Source organism: Lathamus discolor, chromosome 10 (assembly GCF_037157495.1).
Source record: "Lathamus discolor isolate bLatDis1 chromosome 10, bLatDis1.hap1, whole genome shotgun sequence".
NCBI classification, from domain to species: domain Eukaryota; kingdom Metazoa; phylum Chordata; class Aves; order Psittaciformes; family Psittacidae; genus Lathamus; species Lathamus discolor.
In genome coordinates this window covers 19,982,983-19,997,338 of record NC_088893.1, presented here as the reverse complement: position 1 = coordinate 19,997,338, position 14,356 = coordinate 19,982,983, and the positions used below count along the sequence as shown (strand labels likewise).

Below are 14,356 nucleotides of genomic sequence, written 5' to 3'. Positions count from 1 at the left end.
TGATCTTGAGGTCCTTTCCAACCCAAACTGTTCTATGATTCTATGAAGGCAGCTGGAGCCAGAGCAGAAGCCAGGTGTTTTGGGGGTGCCGCTGCTGTCAGGAGCAGCACAAGCACCCGCGGGTCACGGCCTGCTCATTGTCCCTGCAGCTGGGGACCCAAATGCCCCCAGCCTGCCCTGGAACGGTCCCTACAAGGGGTTCAAAGCACGGTTCAATTCCTGCCCAGGACACAGCTCACGGCTTCCCTTTAGGGATCAGGGGTCAGTGAATGACACCCGGAGCAGCTGAAGGACCGAGTCCTGCAGATCCCTGCAGTGCCAGGGACCCCTCAGCAGCAGCATGAAGGAACAAGGAGGTTTCACAGAGCCCCAGCCTGGTTTGGGTTGGAGGGACCTTAAAGCTCCTCCAGCTCCAACCCTGCCAGGGCAGGGACCCCTTCCACGGGAGCAGCCTGCCCAAACACTTCATTACGGGGTGTTTTAACCACTTCCGTTCATCCTAACCCCAAACCCCGAGCCTGCGGGGGCCGGGCCCCTGAGGCGAGCGAGCGGCCGGAGTGAGGGGCGGAGCGGAGCGGAGCGGGCGCGGGGGGCGGCCGTGCCGGCGGTGCTGCTGCCGTGCCCGCGACCCCGAGCCCGACTCCGGCCGTGCCCGTGCCCGTGCCCGTGCCCGCGGAGGGGATCGCGGGCCGGCGGCAGCAGGTAGGTGGGTGGGTATGCGGGTGGGTGAGCGGGGAGGCGGCGGGAAGATGGCGGCTCCCCTCAGCTCGGCTCCCGCCCCGCGCAGGCGGCGCCGGGCCCCGCCATGAAGCTGGTCATCCTGGAGACGTACGCGCAGGCCAGCGAGTGGGCCGCCAAGTACATCCGCAACCGCATCGTGCACTTCGCGCCCGGGCCCGGCCGCTTCTTCACGCTGGGGCTGCCCACAGGTGGGTGCCGGGGCCGGGAGCGGGGACCCTTCCCTCGGCCCGTCCCCGGCGCTGAGGCGGCGGCTCCCCGCAGGCAGCACGCCGCTGGGCTGCTACAGGAAGCTGGTGGAGTACTGCCACAACGGGGACCTGTCCTTCAAGTACGTGAAGACCTTCAACATGGACGAGTATGTAGGTGAGTGACCGCAGAGCAGAAGTGCTGGCTCTCCGTGACCTGTTGTGCTCCGGGGGTGTGTGTGCGTGCTGTGAAGGGCTGAAGGGCCTGAGGAGGGGCTGATGTGCCCCAGTGCTCCGTACCGCAGCCGGGCTCCGGTGTCAGCACGTGGGGCGTGCGGAGAATCCCACCTGCGGCACGTTCAGGACAGGAGGGAGGACATTTGTGCTGGCCACGGGAGTGAACAGGACAGTTCTGAAATCCGTGTAAGAAATACGGTCAGAGGGCTGGAGCCAGGCTGGAGAAGGGAAAGCTCCTGAAGGGGAGACCTTGGAGCAGCTCCAGTGCCTGAAGGGGCTGCAGGGAACCTGGAGAGGGGCTTGGGACAAGGGCCTGTAGGGACAGGCCAAGGGGAATGGCTTGAACCTGCCCGAGGGGAGACTGAGAGGAGCTCTTAGGCAGAAGCTCTTCCCTGTGAGGGTGCTGAGGCGCTGGCACAGGGTGCCCAGAGAAGCTGTGGCTGCCCCATCCCTGGCAGTGCTCAAGGCCAGGTTGGACACAGGGGCTTGGAGCAAGCTGCTCCGGTGGAAGGGGTCCCTGTCCGGGGCAGGGGTTGGAGCTGGAGGAGCTTTGAGGTCCCTTCAACCCAAACCAGGCTGGGGTTCTGTGTTCTATGAAATCCTAAAGGGTGTCAGGTGTCTGGTACACTGCACACTGGACACTGCTGTATTTTACCTGAACTTAGGTATTGATTGACCGAGGATCCCTGCAATACTGTGCAATATTAACTACCACCTTTAGGTTTAGGTTCAGGTGTCTGACAAGGACCAACATGTTACCTTGTGATTGCCCTCCTGTAATGATGGGCACTCCTGTTGAGATAGCAGAGAACTGTTTCATTTATGAAGCAGGCTGTGCTGAAACAGCCTCTTGAGAAGAAAGAGTACAGAGAGATTAGTGACAAGCCTGAAGTTCCAAAGGTAAAAGACACACGGGCTAATTATTTGCTAATGCTGCTTTTACTCTGGTCAGGATATTTTCTTGGAAAAATCCTATCAGGCAGCATTAAGGAATAGGCAGTCCAGGGAGGGTTTATAGCACTCAAGGTAATAACAGATGAGGCACAGTGCATGCCTGCTTTCTGGAACATCTGCTGCATGTTCAGATGAGCACAGACAGGAGCTCTTATAGGAGTCTTAGAGGAGCTACAGTGATTGATTTTAATTGTGCTATTTAAGGAAACAAAACCAACCTGTGGAAGTTGAGGGAGTCACAAATGACAGCCAAAAGCAGAGCTCTGTTACCAAAGCCACTGCAAGGGCGTAGAGGTGGCTTACATTATGGGTGATGTTCTCTCAGTTGGTCTTAGTCCTGTCCATGCTCTGCTGCTTCCAGGTCTCCCAAGGGATCACCCAGAAAGTTACCATTCCTTCATGTGGAATAACTTCTTCAAGCACATCGACATCTCGGCAGAAAACGTTCACATTTTGGATGGGAATGCCCCGGATCTGCAGGCGGAGTGCGACGCCTTCGAGGAGAAGATCAAGGCAGCTGGAGGGATCGAACTCTTTGTGGGAGGTGAGGCGCGAAAGACTGAGAGTCTCTTAACCCCACTGGCAGGAAGCGCTGCTTTCTTCTACCAGCTAGCCCATGTACTGGCAGGACTGTTCATGTGCAGTGCAGTGGGTCTGCAGTGAAAGCCACCCCATGCTTATTGCCCTGGGCACTCGTGTGCTGACAGCTTTGCCTTCCAGTGCACTGCTCCCCCTGTCTGAAGTGTTTCAATCCAGTAAGTGAATTGTTCAGGAATGGATTAGCAAGAGAAACAGGCAGCGCTAGACTTGCACCAAGTACAAAATGTACCGCTACTGCCAGTGCTAACAGGACACTGCCAGGAGCAGTCAGAGTCCTCTGAGCACAGAGGAGCTGAAGGCAAGCTTTTCCCATCAGTTTGCCTGAAGATTCTGCCATCTGCTCTGCTCCATTGCTGTCCCATTAGGAACTGTTAGGGAAGAGTCTCTGTTTTTGCTGTCATTCCTACCAGAAGCTAACTTGAGCTTGAGCAGAAAATGGCAAGTGTTTTTCTCAGATGTGTAGCTGTTCCTGGAAGCACTGAGTGTCCCTCTAACAGGAGTGCTGTTGTCCCTGCTCCCTATGACAACCAGTACAGCCACTGACCTCCTCAAACTATCTCTGTCACAGGTATTGGCCCAGATGGTCACATTGCCTTCAATGAGCCTGGGTCAAGTTTGGTATCCAGGACACGAGTGAAGACCTTGGCTATGGACACGATACTGGCCAACGCCAGGTTCTTTGATGGTGACCTCTCCAAAGTCCCCACAATGGCTCTGACGGTCGGAGTAGGCACGGTCATGGATGCCAGAGAGGTTAGGAGGAAAGCAGTGACTCCATACGGTAGCTCTTGAACAGGGCTTCCTGGAGCAGCTGAAGATGATTCGGTTTTGGAGCTGCAATGCACCCTGCTGGTGTAGGCCAGCCTATGCCTTTCCTGCTGCAGACAGCTGAATACCTGATCCTCTTGCTCCATCTTCCTTTTTTGCTCTACCAACAGCTAGGTTTGTGTAACCCTGCAGTACACTTGTTATCCACAGGGAGCTAGGAAGGTTTGGGAGGATGTATTTAATTAAATATCTCACCTGGGGAAATAACTGCAAGAATCACAGGTTGACTTGATGTTCCACCAGCAGATCATGAAACCTGGGACAGCTTTTAATGGAGTCTGTACCTCGACTTCATTGACAAATAAAATGCAGCCAAAACTGTGATACAGTGGAGTCCTTCTGTGCAGGATGATGGAGCTCTCCCCATTAGGGACCAGGGCAGCTCTCTGTTCAACAGGGGTGTGTGTGTGCTCTGAACACATTTTCCAGACCCTAATTGCCATCTTCTGTGTCTTGGGGTCCAGGTGATGATTCTTATCACAGGAGCCCACAAAGCTTTTGCTTTGTACAAAGCAATTGAGGAAGGTGTCAACCACATGTGGACAGTATCTGCCTTCCAGCAGCACCCCAACACTGTGTTTGTGTGTGATGAGGACGCCACACTGGAACTCAGAGTTAAGACTGTGAAATACTTTAAAGGTGGGTGTTTGATCAGGCCAAGCAGCTGTTGTATTTAGTTTTTAGGAGGCACAAGCCATGCTTTGTATTAGATGTTGCTGATACTCAGCTCCCAAAGGAGTACATTTCTCAACTGTAACAGCTGAGGTATGCAGCAGTAACAGAAGTGCAAAGGTAGATGCTAAACTGCATGGGAATGAGAGCAAAGGAACAGGGACTGTAGTGATGTGTAATTTCATAAGCTTCCAATGAAAGAGAATGTTGCCTTACTATGTCTGCTGAAGTCATCTTTTCACTTCCTCCATCAGGTTTAATGCTGGTTCACAACAAGCTTGTGGAACCGTTATACAGCATGAAGGAGACTGGAGAAGAAAAAAGCCACTCCAAGAAGCCATACAGTGATTAATATGACTGTTCAGAGCAGTGCTGAACCAGCTTTCCTGCTGCAAACCAGCTGTGAAAGAAGGGAATTGCTGCATAAACTTGGATTTGTTCCTAAATTAGCAAAGTGATTGTGTGCTGCTTCTCTGTTAAAAACATGCTCAACACCTGCCCTGACTAACCAAATGTGGACGGATCCAGTGTACTGCATTCCACAAGCTTCTGCCACTGCCTTGTTCTCTGAAGGTAAAGTCAGTGGAGAATGAGCTGTTTCCCCCACAGAGCAGCTCTGCTCATGTGGACTGAAGGCTGCAGAACTTGAATATGCAGAGACACAAAAGTCAGTGTTACAGAAACCAAATGGGTCAATGCTTTGGGATGTATTCCTTGCAATTAGGTCAAGCACCTGTGTGTCGTTCCCTCCACAAATCACCCTGAGATGCTCAGACTGGATATAAGGAAGAAACCTCTCCGTGAGGACAGCCAAGCAGTGGGACAGGTCCCCCAGAGGGGGCTGTGCAGTCTCTGTCCTCAAGAGCATTTCAAGAGCTGACCGGATAAAGCCGTGGCTGAACCCTGCTTTGAGCCAGACAAAGCTGAAGCAGTAAGTTCTCTTGCTGCCCCTTCCTGTGCTTTTACTGTTGCTACAAGGAAATGCCAAATAATCATAGAATGGGTCGGGTTGGAAAGGACCTCAAGATCATCCAGTTCCAACCCCCTGCCACGGGCAGGGACACCTCACACTAAACCATCTCACCCAAGGCTCTGTCCAACCTGGCCTTGAACACTGCCAGGGATGGAGCACTCACAACCTCCCTGGGCAACCCATTCCAGTGCCTCACCACCCTCACAGTAAAGAACTTCCTCCTTATATCCAATCTAAACTTCCCCTGTTTAAGTTTTAACCCATTACCCCTTGTCCTATCACTACAGTCCCTGACGAAGAGTCCCTCCCCAGCATCCCTACAGGCCCCCTTCAGGTACTGGAAGGCTGCTCTGAGGTCTCCACGCAGCCTTCTCTTCTCCAGGCTGAACAGCCCCAACTTCCTCAGCCTTCTTCATACAGGAGGTGCTCCAGTCCCCTGATCATCCAAGTAAGCCTCAAGGAAGAACTGTTCCCTCTGGAATTGCAGAAGTCCCACACTGCTGGACAAAAGCCTGTACTGACAAGACCCCACGAATTCTGGAACTTGATCCCTGGGTTTCCTATCAAATGTTACCATGTGATGGCCAGGACAGAGCGGGCAGCATTTACTCCCTCCATGCAGAAGTGCTGTAAGCTGTTGCTCTGCACTGTAACTTTCTACACTAAATGTCTTAAGTTTTCTAACCGCTCACGTTTGTACCTGGTGCTCAGTTTCACTGTGCTCATGAAACACAGAATGGTTCCTGTGGGTCAGCAGGATTGGGAACACAGTCTTTCAGCAGAACAAAACCTTCAGAGCATGAGAAAGAGCCGTCATTTTGCACAAGCTTTCAGTAGCACCTAGAACCAAAGCTGTACGGAAAGAGTCTGGTAGGAACAGCCATTGCTGCTCCCTCCTTCAGGCCTTGGCCAGTGTTTGCTGGCACGTTTCCACCACACGCCTGCTGTGCTCCTGCCCTGCCACATAAAAAGGCTCTTAGGCCTTTAAAGGAGAAGGAGGTCACAGCCCTCTGCTCAGTACCACAGCACATAACCTAATGCTCCTTCTGTGCATGCAGAAATGGGGGTGAAGTTTACAAGAGGGGAGAAAAAACAAGGAGAAAATAGCACAGTACCCAAGCTGCCTGCCCTGTTCTGTCTGTGAAGATGGGTTGGGGGTTGTCTGTCCTACCTTTGCAGCACTGATTGTGCTATGAGTGCAGTCCCCTGCCTGTCCCTTCCTCAGAGGGTCTGTCCCCGAGTCCTAAGTGCCCAGGATTCACACATGGTGGTGACTACATCACCCCTCTTCCCCTCCATGCACCATTTGTGAAAGCAGAGGTAGGCCACTGCAGCACCTTCAAATACTCCCTATAGCATTTGTGTGGTGGTGGCTCTGGGGGACATCCCCAGCCACAGCTTTCCATCCCAACATACCCTCCAGTGTCCCAGCTCTGCCCTCAGCCCACGTCTGTCCTGGCAGAAGGGACGTGCCTGGCCTCCTGTAGGTTTGAGAGCTCCAGCACCATCTCCTCCACCCAGGCAGGAGGCCAGGGTTTAAGCACATTGCCCTCCTTGTCACAAATATTCCCATCCGAAAGCATGCAGCTTCTGGAGTTAAAAATTGTGGCCAGAGTGGAAACTACAGTGGGCATGGCAGCTCAGAGCTGGTGTCACCCTCTGCAGCAATCCCAGTGTGGCATCGTGAACAGCCACCGGGTATCCAGGGCTTGGATCTCAGGGAAAACTTGAGCTCTTTGGGTGCGAGGTCACTCTGAACACGAACAGCCAAGCGTCGCAGCAGAACACACCCCGTGCAGCTTCACCCTAGAGCTCTGCACCAGCCCCACTCTGCTCTGTGTCATTCTGCAGTCGAGTGACTCAGCCCCATGGCACACAGGAGCCAGCAGCCATCACCACTCAGGCACAGACCTGCATGGGCAGAGACATGCCGTAACACAGACAAACAGGGAGACAATTGTGTTTGCTGTCTTAAAGTGAATTTAGTGCAGGTGAAAGGTGCAGGAAATACAATTTAAACCATACACAACATGAATTTTCCCTACACACTGTCCCACAGCCTAAACCAAGACAAGATCCGCTCTTACCAGCTCATGTTTTTAATCACTGCCAGTTCTAACAGCGCAGAACCCCCCATCCTCTGTGGAGGGCACTAAATCAGTACTTGTTTTGGCTGAGTATCTGAGTATAAATTTATTTACTATCAATCAAAGCTGAGTGAGAGAAATTCACCTTGAGCCTCTAAAGAGCCCCCCGGTGCCCAAGCTACCCCCGGCCCCTGCTCTTTGATTTGAACCCAAGAGACGCAGTTTTAATTTCAACATTTTTAGACCATTCTGCACATGGAAAAACTTCTTCAAAGTGAGCAGTTCCCTGCAGCATTCCCTGCCATGCTCCCAGCACCATGCACTGAGCTGCCAGGGAAACCATTTGGGGGTTGAAACAGTGTGAAATGCAAGAACAGTGGAAATAAGGGATCTAGTCCAGAAGCAAAACTAGCAACTTATGAAGAGTTAGTAAAAATAAATTACTTCATCATCTGAGAAGGGCATTTCAGTATCTTCAAGAATTCAACTTATTCTCAGCTATGTATCCATTAACATGTATTTCAACATCTGACTGATGCTTTCCACCCCCTCACTGGCCACTCGGGTCAGTGCCTCAGCACTGGCAAGATAAAGAGAAGCAACACAAGTGAATTCACCATCAACACTGAGACTTCTGACTGGCTGCACCTGCCTTTAACAATCAATAGGATTACCAGGGCTTTCCACAGTGACCCTGACTGCAGGATGGGTGAAATGCTCTCCTTTGGTTTTGGCCACAGCCTCTGAAGGGTGAGGATCCTGCAGTGCAAGGCTGGTACCATTCTTCTGTCACGCAATAGAAGGGGAAAACAAACAAACTTGACATAAAACTGGAAGCACCTGGTTCTGCTTTGCTCAGTGTTGTTGCTAGAGAGCTACTGCTCTTCATCTTCGTCTTCCCAGTACTCCTCCTCAGTAAGCATGGCTTGAAACAACCTGCAAGGCAGCCAGCAACTCACATCAGGGTGTAAAAAAGGTAAAACACCTACCAAAAAATACCAATCTAAATGGGACAAAAGCCGCGAGTTTCAGTATCTTCAGCATCACAAACCACTGGTGCTGCAGTGCCCCAGGCCGATCAACGTGATCTGAACAAAGCCGCTCTGCACCTCTGCAGCACGTTAACACCAGAAGGCAGGGAGAGGCTCTGCCCTGTGAGGGTGATGAGGTGAACACGTACCTGTTGAAGCAGGGGGAGGATGGATCATTGAAGTGCCTGTACGGGTTCACCCTTGACAGAGAGCCCATGCAGAGCCAGCAGAAGTACTGCATGCAGCCCGTGCACGTCATCTTGTTACACCCATCGAGTTTCTGAGGGGAAGAAAACAAGAAATGGCAATAACCAAGCCTCACTGTGCCAGTCCTCAGGCCTGGCTCTGTTTGGTAACAGTCCTTAAAGCCCCTCAGCTAAGGAATACACTGTACCCTGGCTCCATTGTACCCCTGACCTTTTCTCCTTGTTGCAAAGGTCTAGGAGCTACAATCACAAATAGCACATTGGCTCAAATAATGATAATAATCATCATGCTGGAAATCAGTATTTTTCTGAAGCTATTTGTATTTCCTGGCTGTTGTGGAAACAGCAGGAGCCTGAAACACATGGAAAACAAAGGGATCCATGTGGATCCACAGAAAACCCGGATCATTTAAGTCCTGGAGTCTGAACAATCCCAGCTGCATTTACCCAAGTCCCTGAGCTCCAGAAACATCACCTCCTTTTCCATACAACACAGAAAGGGGAAATTCCCTCACCATTTCCTAGCAGTTTGCCCTCCCTGGTGACCCTGGCGCCCACAAATCCATCTCTGTTCCAGCCTAAGCACAGAACTGACTTCATCTGAGTTTGTGTGCAGTTACTGCAACTCCTCCACCTCTCCCCTCCGCGCTTACCTCTATGTGAGTACCACAGCAGGGACAAGCCTTTGAGTTCTTTTCCAGCCATTCTTTACTCTCTATCTCCTCAAGAGCCTTCTGAATCACCCGTTTGCCGTAGCGTTGTTCCAAAAACCTTTTGGTTGCCTCATCTGCTTCTAAATACTCATTTCGCAAAGCCATTAACTTCTCTGGGGAGTAAATCAAAACCAACCCAAATTAAACACGAAGGAAATAAAACAGTTTTTGTCAGGTATTACGTAAAGGAGGCCAGCAAGTAACAGCATAAATACTCTCAAAGGAAACCAACATAACTGATTAAAAAGCAAGGAAGACATTGGAATACATGAGAATATTAAAACCTCTCTACCCCAAAATTCAACAGTTTCACTCTGTTATACTTTCCGTATATACATTTACACCATTATAAAATAGGCCAGCCAACGGACTAGTCTAGAACGTAGAATAAGCTGAAAACTGGGAATGTTTTTTCTGAGCATGCACTTAATGACACTTTGTCACAGGATTTTGAGGCCAAACAGAGAAGCACCCCCAGATTCCAGTAACAACCCTAACAACGGGAAGTAGTGGGCACACAGGAAAGGGCAGGAAAAGGCACATGTAAAATCACTCTTGCCCTGCTGTGGCCTCTCAGCAGTTGGCAATCAGCAGTTCAGGGACCCCCTGAGCTGTGGAACGTCATCAAAGGAGTCATTAATTGCCAGCAGCAGACCAGCTCCAAATGAGCCTGATCTTTGGGGACGCTCACGCGGTGATGAGTGTTCTCTGCTTAACTGCTGACTTGCACTCTTTTCGATGCAAACCTTAACTGCTTCTCACTCCATTTCTGAAACACAGAGACTCACCTGCAGTGACTTTACAGGGGGAGACCCCATGGTAGGTCATCTTACAGAGGGTGCAAAAGGCATAGTTGCACTGGGAGCACATGGCCATGGTGCAGCCCGGTTCCTGCATGACGGGGGTCTGGCAGCACGGGCGAGGGCAGTACACCACGTCTGCCATCAGGTCCAAGCTCGACTGCAGAAGCAGGCGGTCGTAGCGCGCAAAGAGCTGCTCTCCAACCAGCTCCTTCACCTGAACAAAGACTACACACAGGTCAGATGCACTGGAAATGCTGAGCCTGCTACCTGCAGCCACAGTGAGGCAATGAAAGGACCTGCAGCTGGGGTGAATCTGCTTTGCATGCCCCAATAGCTCATAAAAACACTTTTAGAAATGGTGTTTTCATGATTCATTAATGAAAGGAAAAGCATGCAGCATGACAAGCAATGGGACATTGATTCAGGCCTCTGACCGACACCAGGGTGAGCAAAGGAGGCAAAACATGTGCGGAGTGACCCAGTTTTAGCTCAGATACCCCAGTGCGGCTCAGAGGATGCAAAAAGCATTTCCCCAGATCTGTTCACAGCGCTCCCCACGAAAAGCCACACCTCATCCTCTGTAATGATGGGTAAGGGAGCAGAACGCTACCACCGCTGCTCACAAACCGCTATTACCTGGCCCGGCGTGGCTACAGAGGAACACTTGGGTTCTGGGCAGTTGAGGCAATGGACCTGCCCGTCCCTGATCTGGATTTCAAAGTAGTCCTTGAGGCACGCTTTGCAGTAGACGTGGCTGCACTCGGTGAAGTGCATGCACTCACTGCCCAGCTTCTCACAGAAGCAGATATTGCACAAGTACATCTTGCTGTTAAAGCACTTCCTCCTCTGGGCCTGATCAAAGTCCAAGATCTCCCTGATCAGACTCGACAGCGACTCCACATCCTGCACGGCTCTCGCATCCATGACTTCTTCCTCAGCCGCAGCAGAGCCCGCTGCACCGCCACAGTCCTCAGCACTGGGAGGGACCAAAGGTGTCCTGCTCTGCCCGCTCCCCTGGGGGCACATTTTCAGCTCATACGGGGAGGAAATATTGAGGTAACTCAGTGTTTCTTCCTTCAGAAACTGCATCCAGGCAAACAAGACCACGCAGCCTCGATTCTCCTCCCAGACATTGTCCAAGTGCTTGCAAAGGGCACTGAGCTAGGAAAGGAAGAACGATTCCACATTTCAGTAGTTCTGACAACCCATGGCTGTTTTATTCCCCTCCCATAGTCCTCCTTAGCCCATCCGGCAATCTCAGCCCCTGCAGCTTTAAATATGTACATAAACTACGAGTAGCACACTCACAGATGCGAGCTTTCATTCCTCAGAACAGCAACCAAATGAAAACAAGTAGGAAACAAGAGAAGAGCCAACTGGGAAAGCAACATCATTGTTTATAGACCTGGTATTTTTTAAGACCTTACATGTTGTTGTTGAAGGTCTTAAAGCAGCTCCAGTGCCTAAAAGGGCTGCAGGAAACCTGGAGAGGGGCTTTGGGCAAGGGCCTGTAGGGGCAGGCCAAGGGGAATGGCTTGAACCTGCCCCAGGGGAGACTGAGCTGAGCTGTTAGGCAGAAGCTCTTCCCTGTGAGGGTGCTGAGGCGCTGGCACAGGGTGCCCAGAGAAGCTGTGGCTGCCCCATCCCTGGCAGTGCTCAAGGCCAGGTTGGACACAGGGGCTTGGAGCAAGCTGCTCCAGTGGAAGGGGTCCCTGCCCGGGGCAGGGGTTGGAGCTGGAGGAGCTTTAAGGTCCCTTCCAACACAAACCAGGCTGGGGCTCTGTGATTGTCTTTCATTTCCCCTGCTCCATTAACACCCCTCGGAGCTCGGTTATTTATGAGCTTGTTCATGACCACAAAAGCTCTGCTAAAACGGTGCCAAACCTGGGCCTGGGAGAGCCATTTCCCACTGAGGGTGAAGGCCGGCGGGGAGGTGGAGGGGTAGTCCGGAGGGAGCTCGAAGTTCAGCACGAGGGGGGGCAGGAAGCAGACGCTGTACTCGAATCCACCCGTCTGGAGGCTGCCTCCGGAGCTGCCTGAACCTGAGACAACAGCAAGGAGTGAGAAGTGATGCCCCACAGCTGCTGATGGCAGCACCCGGCGGGGGGCTCCTCATCTGATAAATCTCTGGGCTTCGAATGAACTGATCGACACTAAATAACAACGTTTCACGGGGCTGTAGCTACCCCATGGAATCAGTGACCACCAGAGCTGTGAAGTACCGGATCCTGCACAAACTGAGGACTTGGGAAGACAGAGCCTCAAGGAAAAGGAATAATAAATGAACTCAGTTATTCCACAGAAATCCTAGTGCTCATCTCTACTTTGAAAGGTCACCAAGGAGGTTGGATGTAGGAGGGTGAAATCCCTACTCCAATACAAGCCGCAGGAATGCCATGAGCACAGCATGGGGCCAGGTACGGCTCGGGTCCGTGTCCCTGCCGGTCACCAGGGTACCCCTCGGTCTGGGATAACACAGAAGGTCTCAACTCACCACTCACAAATACTTTGAAGTTTTGGGGCAATTCCAGGCAAATTCTCGTTTCTCCCCCTTGGGCAGACTCCGCTCTCTTGAACTCATCTTCATCATAGATACTGGCCAGCGCCAGCAGCTCATCCTCCTGAGCTTCTCTGTCTTCTGAAGACATTTAAACCTCCTGTGGAGTTAAAACCACTCTTCAACATCCACTGAGCTAAGGCACCCTAGTCAAAGGACTCATCTGGGGTCTCTGGTTCATACTCCTGTAAGATTTGCAAACCCAAGCAACAGATGTAACAGTGTAAAACAGAATTAAGCTTTCTTACAGACTGAAGGATATTGAGGATCGTATAAAATAGACTCATAGAATAGTCAGGGTTGGAAAGGACCTCAAGATCATCCAGTTCCACCCCCCCTGCCATGGGCAGGGACACCTCACACTAAACCATCCCACCCAAGGCTTCGTCCAACCTGGCCTTGAACACTGCCAGGGATGGAGCACTCACAGCCTCCCTGGGCAACCCATTCCAGTGCCTCAGCACCCTCACAGGAAAGAATTTCCTCCTTAGATCCAATCCAAACTTCCCCTGTTTCAGTTTGAACCCGTTACCCCTTGTCCTGTCACTGCAGTCCCTGATGAAGAGTCCCTCCCCAGCACTGGGAGGTCAGAAAGCAAATGGTCGCTGTCAGCGCTGAAACAGACCCGCTGCAAAGGTGACACAGGGACCCCGAGTTAATGCCTGAAAGGGACGGCCAGGACCCGCCGAGGGTAACGAGGCAGCAGCAGCAGCATCGCTGCCATGGGCTCTGGGACGAGCCAACAGCCCCGTTAAAGGACGGAAGGCAGCAGCGAGACGCTCCCGCTCCCCCACGGGCAGCGCGCAGGTGCCTCCTGTGCCCTTGCAGTCCTCGTTCAGGGATTACCTCGGCCTCCCCAGCGCGGGGGCAAGCGGCAGGCTCTGGTCACGCACCGGCGGCGGGCGCAGCGCAGGGTCCCTGCTCATTCCTCTGGGCCGCGGCAGCCCATGGCCTGTAGCTCCGGTAAGGCACGAACACCGCCGGGCTCCGAGGTGCGCGGTCGTGGCTCCGGTACCTGCGGGCAGAGGAAGGCTCACAGGGCCTGGAGCCCTGCCCGTGCTCTCGTTACTCCACTGACAACCTGAGAGAGCCGGCCTGGAGGGGCGGCCTCAGAGCGGCTCCAGCGCCCGAAGGGGCTGCAGGAACCTGCGGAGGAGACACCCGCACTTTCAGGCCGTGCCCCCCCACCCCGCCGCGCCCGGGGCTCTGCGGCCGCCGGGGTGAACCCGAGGGGCCCGCTCCTCGCCCCGGCCCCGCTCCGGCCTCACCGTGTCCCTGCCGCGGCCCCACACGAGCGGGCCCGCGGTCAGCGCGGCGCGGCGGGCACCGGGACCGGAAGCGGCTGCCGGGAAGCGGGGGCCCTGCCCCGCTGCCCAGCGCACGGCTCCGCAGCGCCCCCGGCGGCTGGGAGGGCCCATAGCGCCTGCCCCCCCCCGGTACAGAGCCCCGGTCCCATCGAGAAACACGGAACGGGTGGGGTTGAGTGGGGATGGGGCAGCCACAGCTTCTCCGGGCACCCTGTGCCAGCGCCTCAGCACCCTCACAGGGAAGAGCTTCTGCCTAAGAGCTCAGCTCAGCCTCCCCTCGGGCAGGTTCAAGCCGTTCCCCTTGGCCTGCCCCTGCAGGCCCTTGCCCAAAGCCCCTCTCCAGTTCTGCTTCACTAAAGGGGTCTGAAGCAGGGTCCGGCAACTGCAGCTTCACCCCCAGCAGCACAAAAGGCATTAAAGGCTTTGAGCTGTGCCCTGCACAGGTGCAAAGGCTGCAGCCCT

General features: G+C 53.3%; 2 protein-coding genes across 6 annotated transcripts; one reads left to right on the top strand and one right to left on the bottom strand.

Moving 5' to 3' along the window:
* The first annotated feature begins 553 nt into the window (after positions 1-553).
* Positions 554-5,879, top strand: GNPDA1 (glucosamine-6-phosphate deaminase 1). Of its 2 annotated transcripts, XR_010615022.1 has the most exons (8): positions 554-702; positions 788-929; positions 1,003-1,104; positions 2,479-2,661; positions 3,286-3,470; positions 4,010-4,184; positions 4,472-5,148; positions 5,478-5,879. XR_010615022.1 is itself a non-coding variant. In XM_065690250.1 (6 exons), exons 1-6 carry the CDS (start codon positions 806-808, stop codon positions 4,567-4,569), a joined length of 867 nt encoding a protein of 288 aa, XP_065546322.1. In that variant the 5' UTR covers positions 725-805; the 3' UTR covers positions 4,570-4,671. The 2 variants fall into 2 exon arrangements, 1 of the variants encoding a protein (XP_065546322.1); XM_065690250.1 differs by lacking the exons at positions 554-702; positions 5,478-5,879 and having other exon boundaries at positions 725-929; positions 4,472-4,671.
* A 1,268-nt stretch (positions 5,880-7,147) lies between these two features.
* On the bottom strand, positions 7,148-13,948 carry RNF14 (ring finger protein 14). 4 transcript variants are annotated; one of them, XM_065690246.1, is made up of 9 exons: positions 13,856-13,948; positions 13,434-13,602; positions 12,525-12,687; positions 11,915-12,072; positions 10,667-11,191; positions 10,016-10,244; positions 9,168-9,340; positions 8,458-8,588; positions 7,148-8,213 (listed from the first exon to the last, which is right to left on the bottom strand). In XM_065690246.1, exons 3-9 carry the CDS (start codon positions 12,676-12,678, stop codon positions 8,153-8,155), a joined length of 1,431 nt encoding a protein of 476 aa, XP_065546318.1. In that variant the 5' UTR covers positions 12,679-12,687; positions 13,434-13,602; positions 13,856-13,948; the 3' UTR covers positions 7,148-8,152. The 4 variants fall into 4 exon arrangements, with proteins under 4 accessions (XP_065546318.1, XP_065546321.1, XP_065546319.1 ...); XM_065690249.1 differs by having other exon boundaries at positions 13,481-13,602; XM_065690247.1 differs by having other exon boundaries at positions 13,434-13,637; positions 13,856-13,926.
* Between the last annotated feature and the right edge of the window lie 408 nt (positions 13,949-14,356).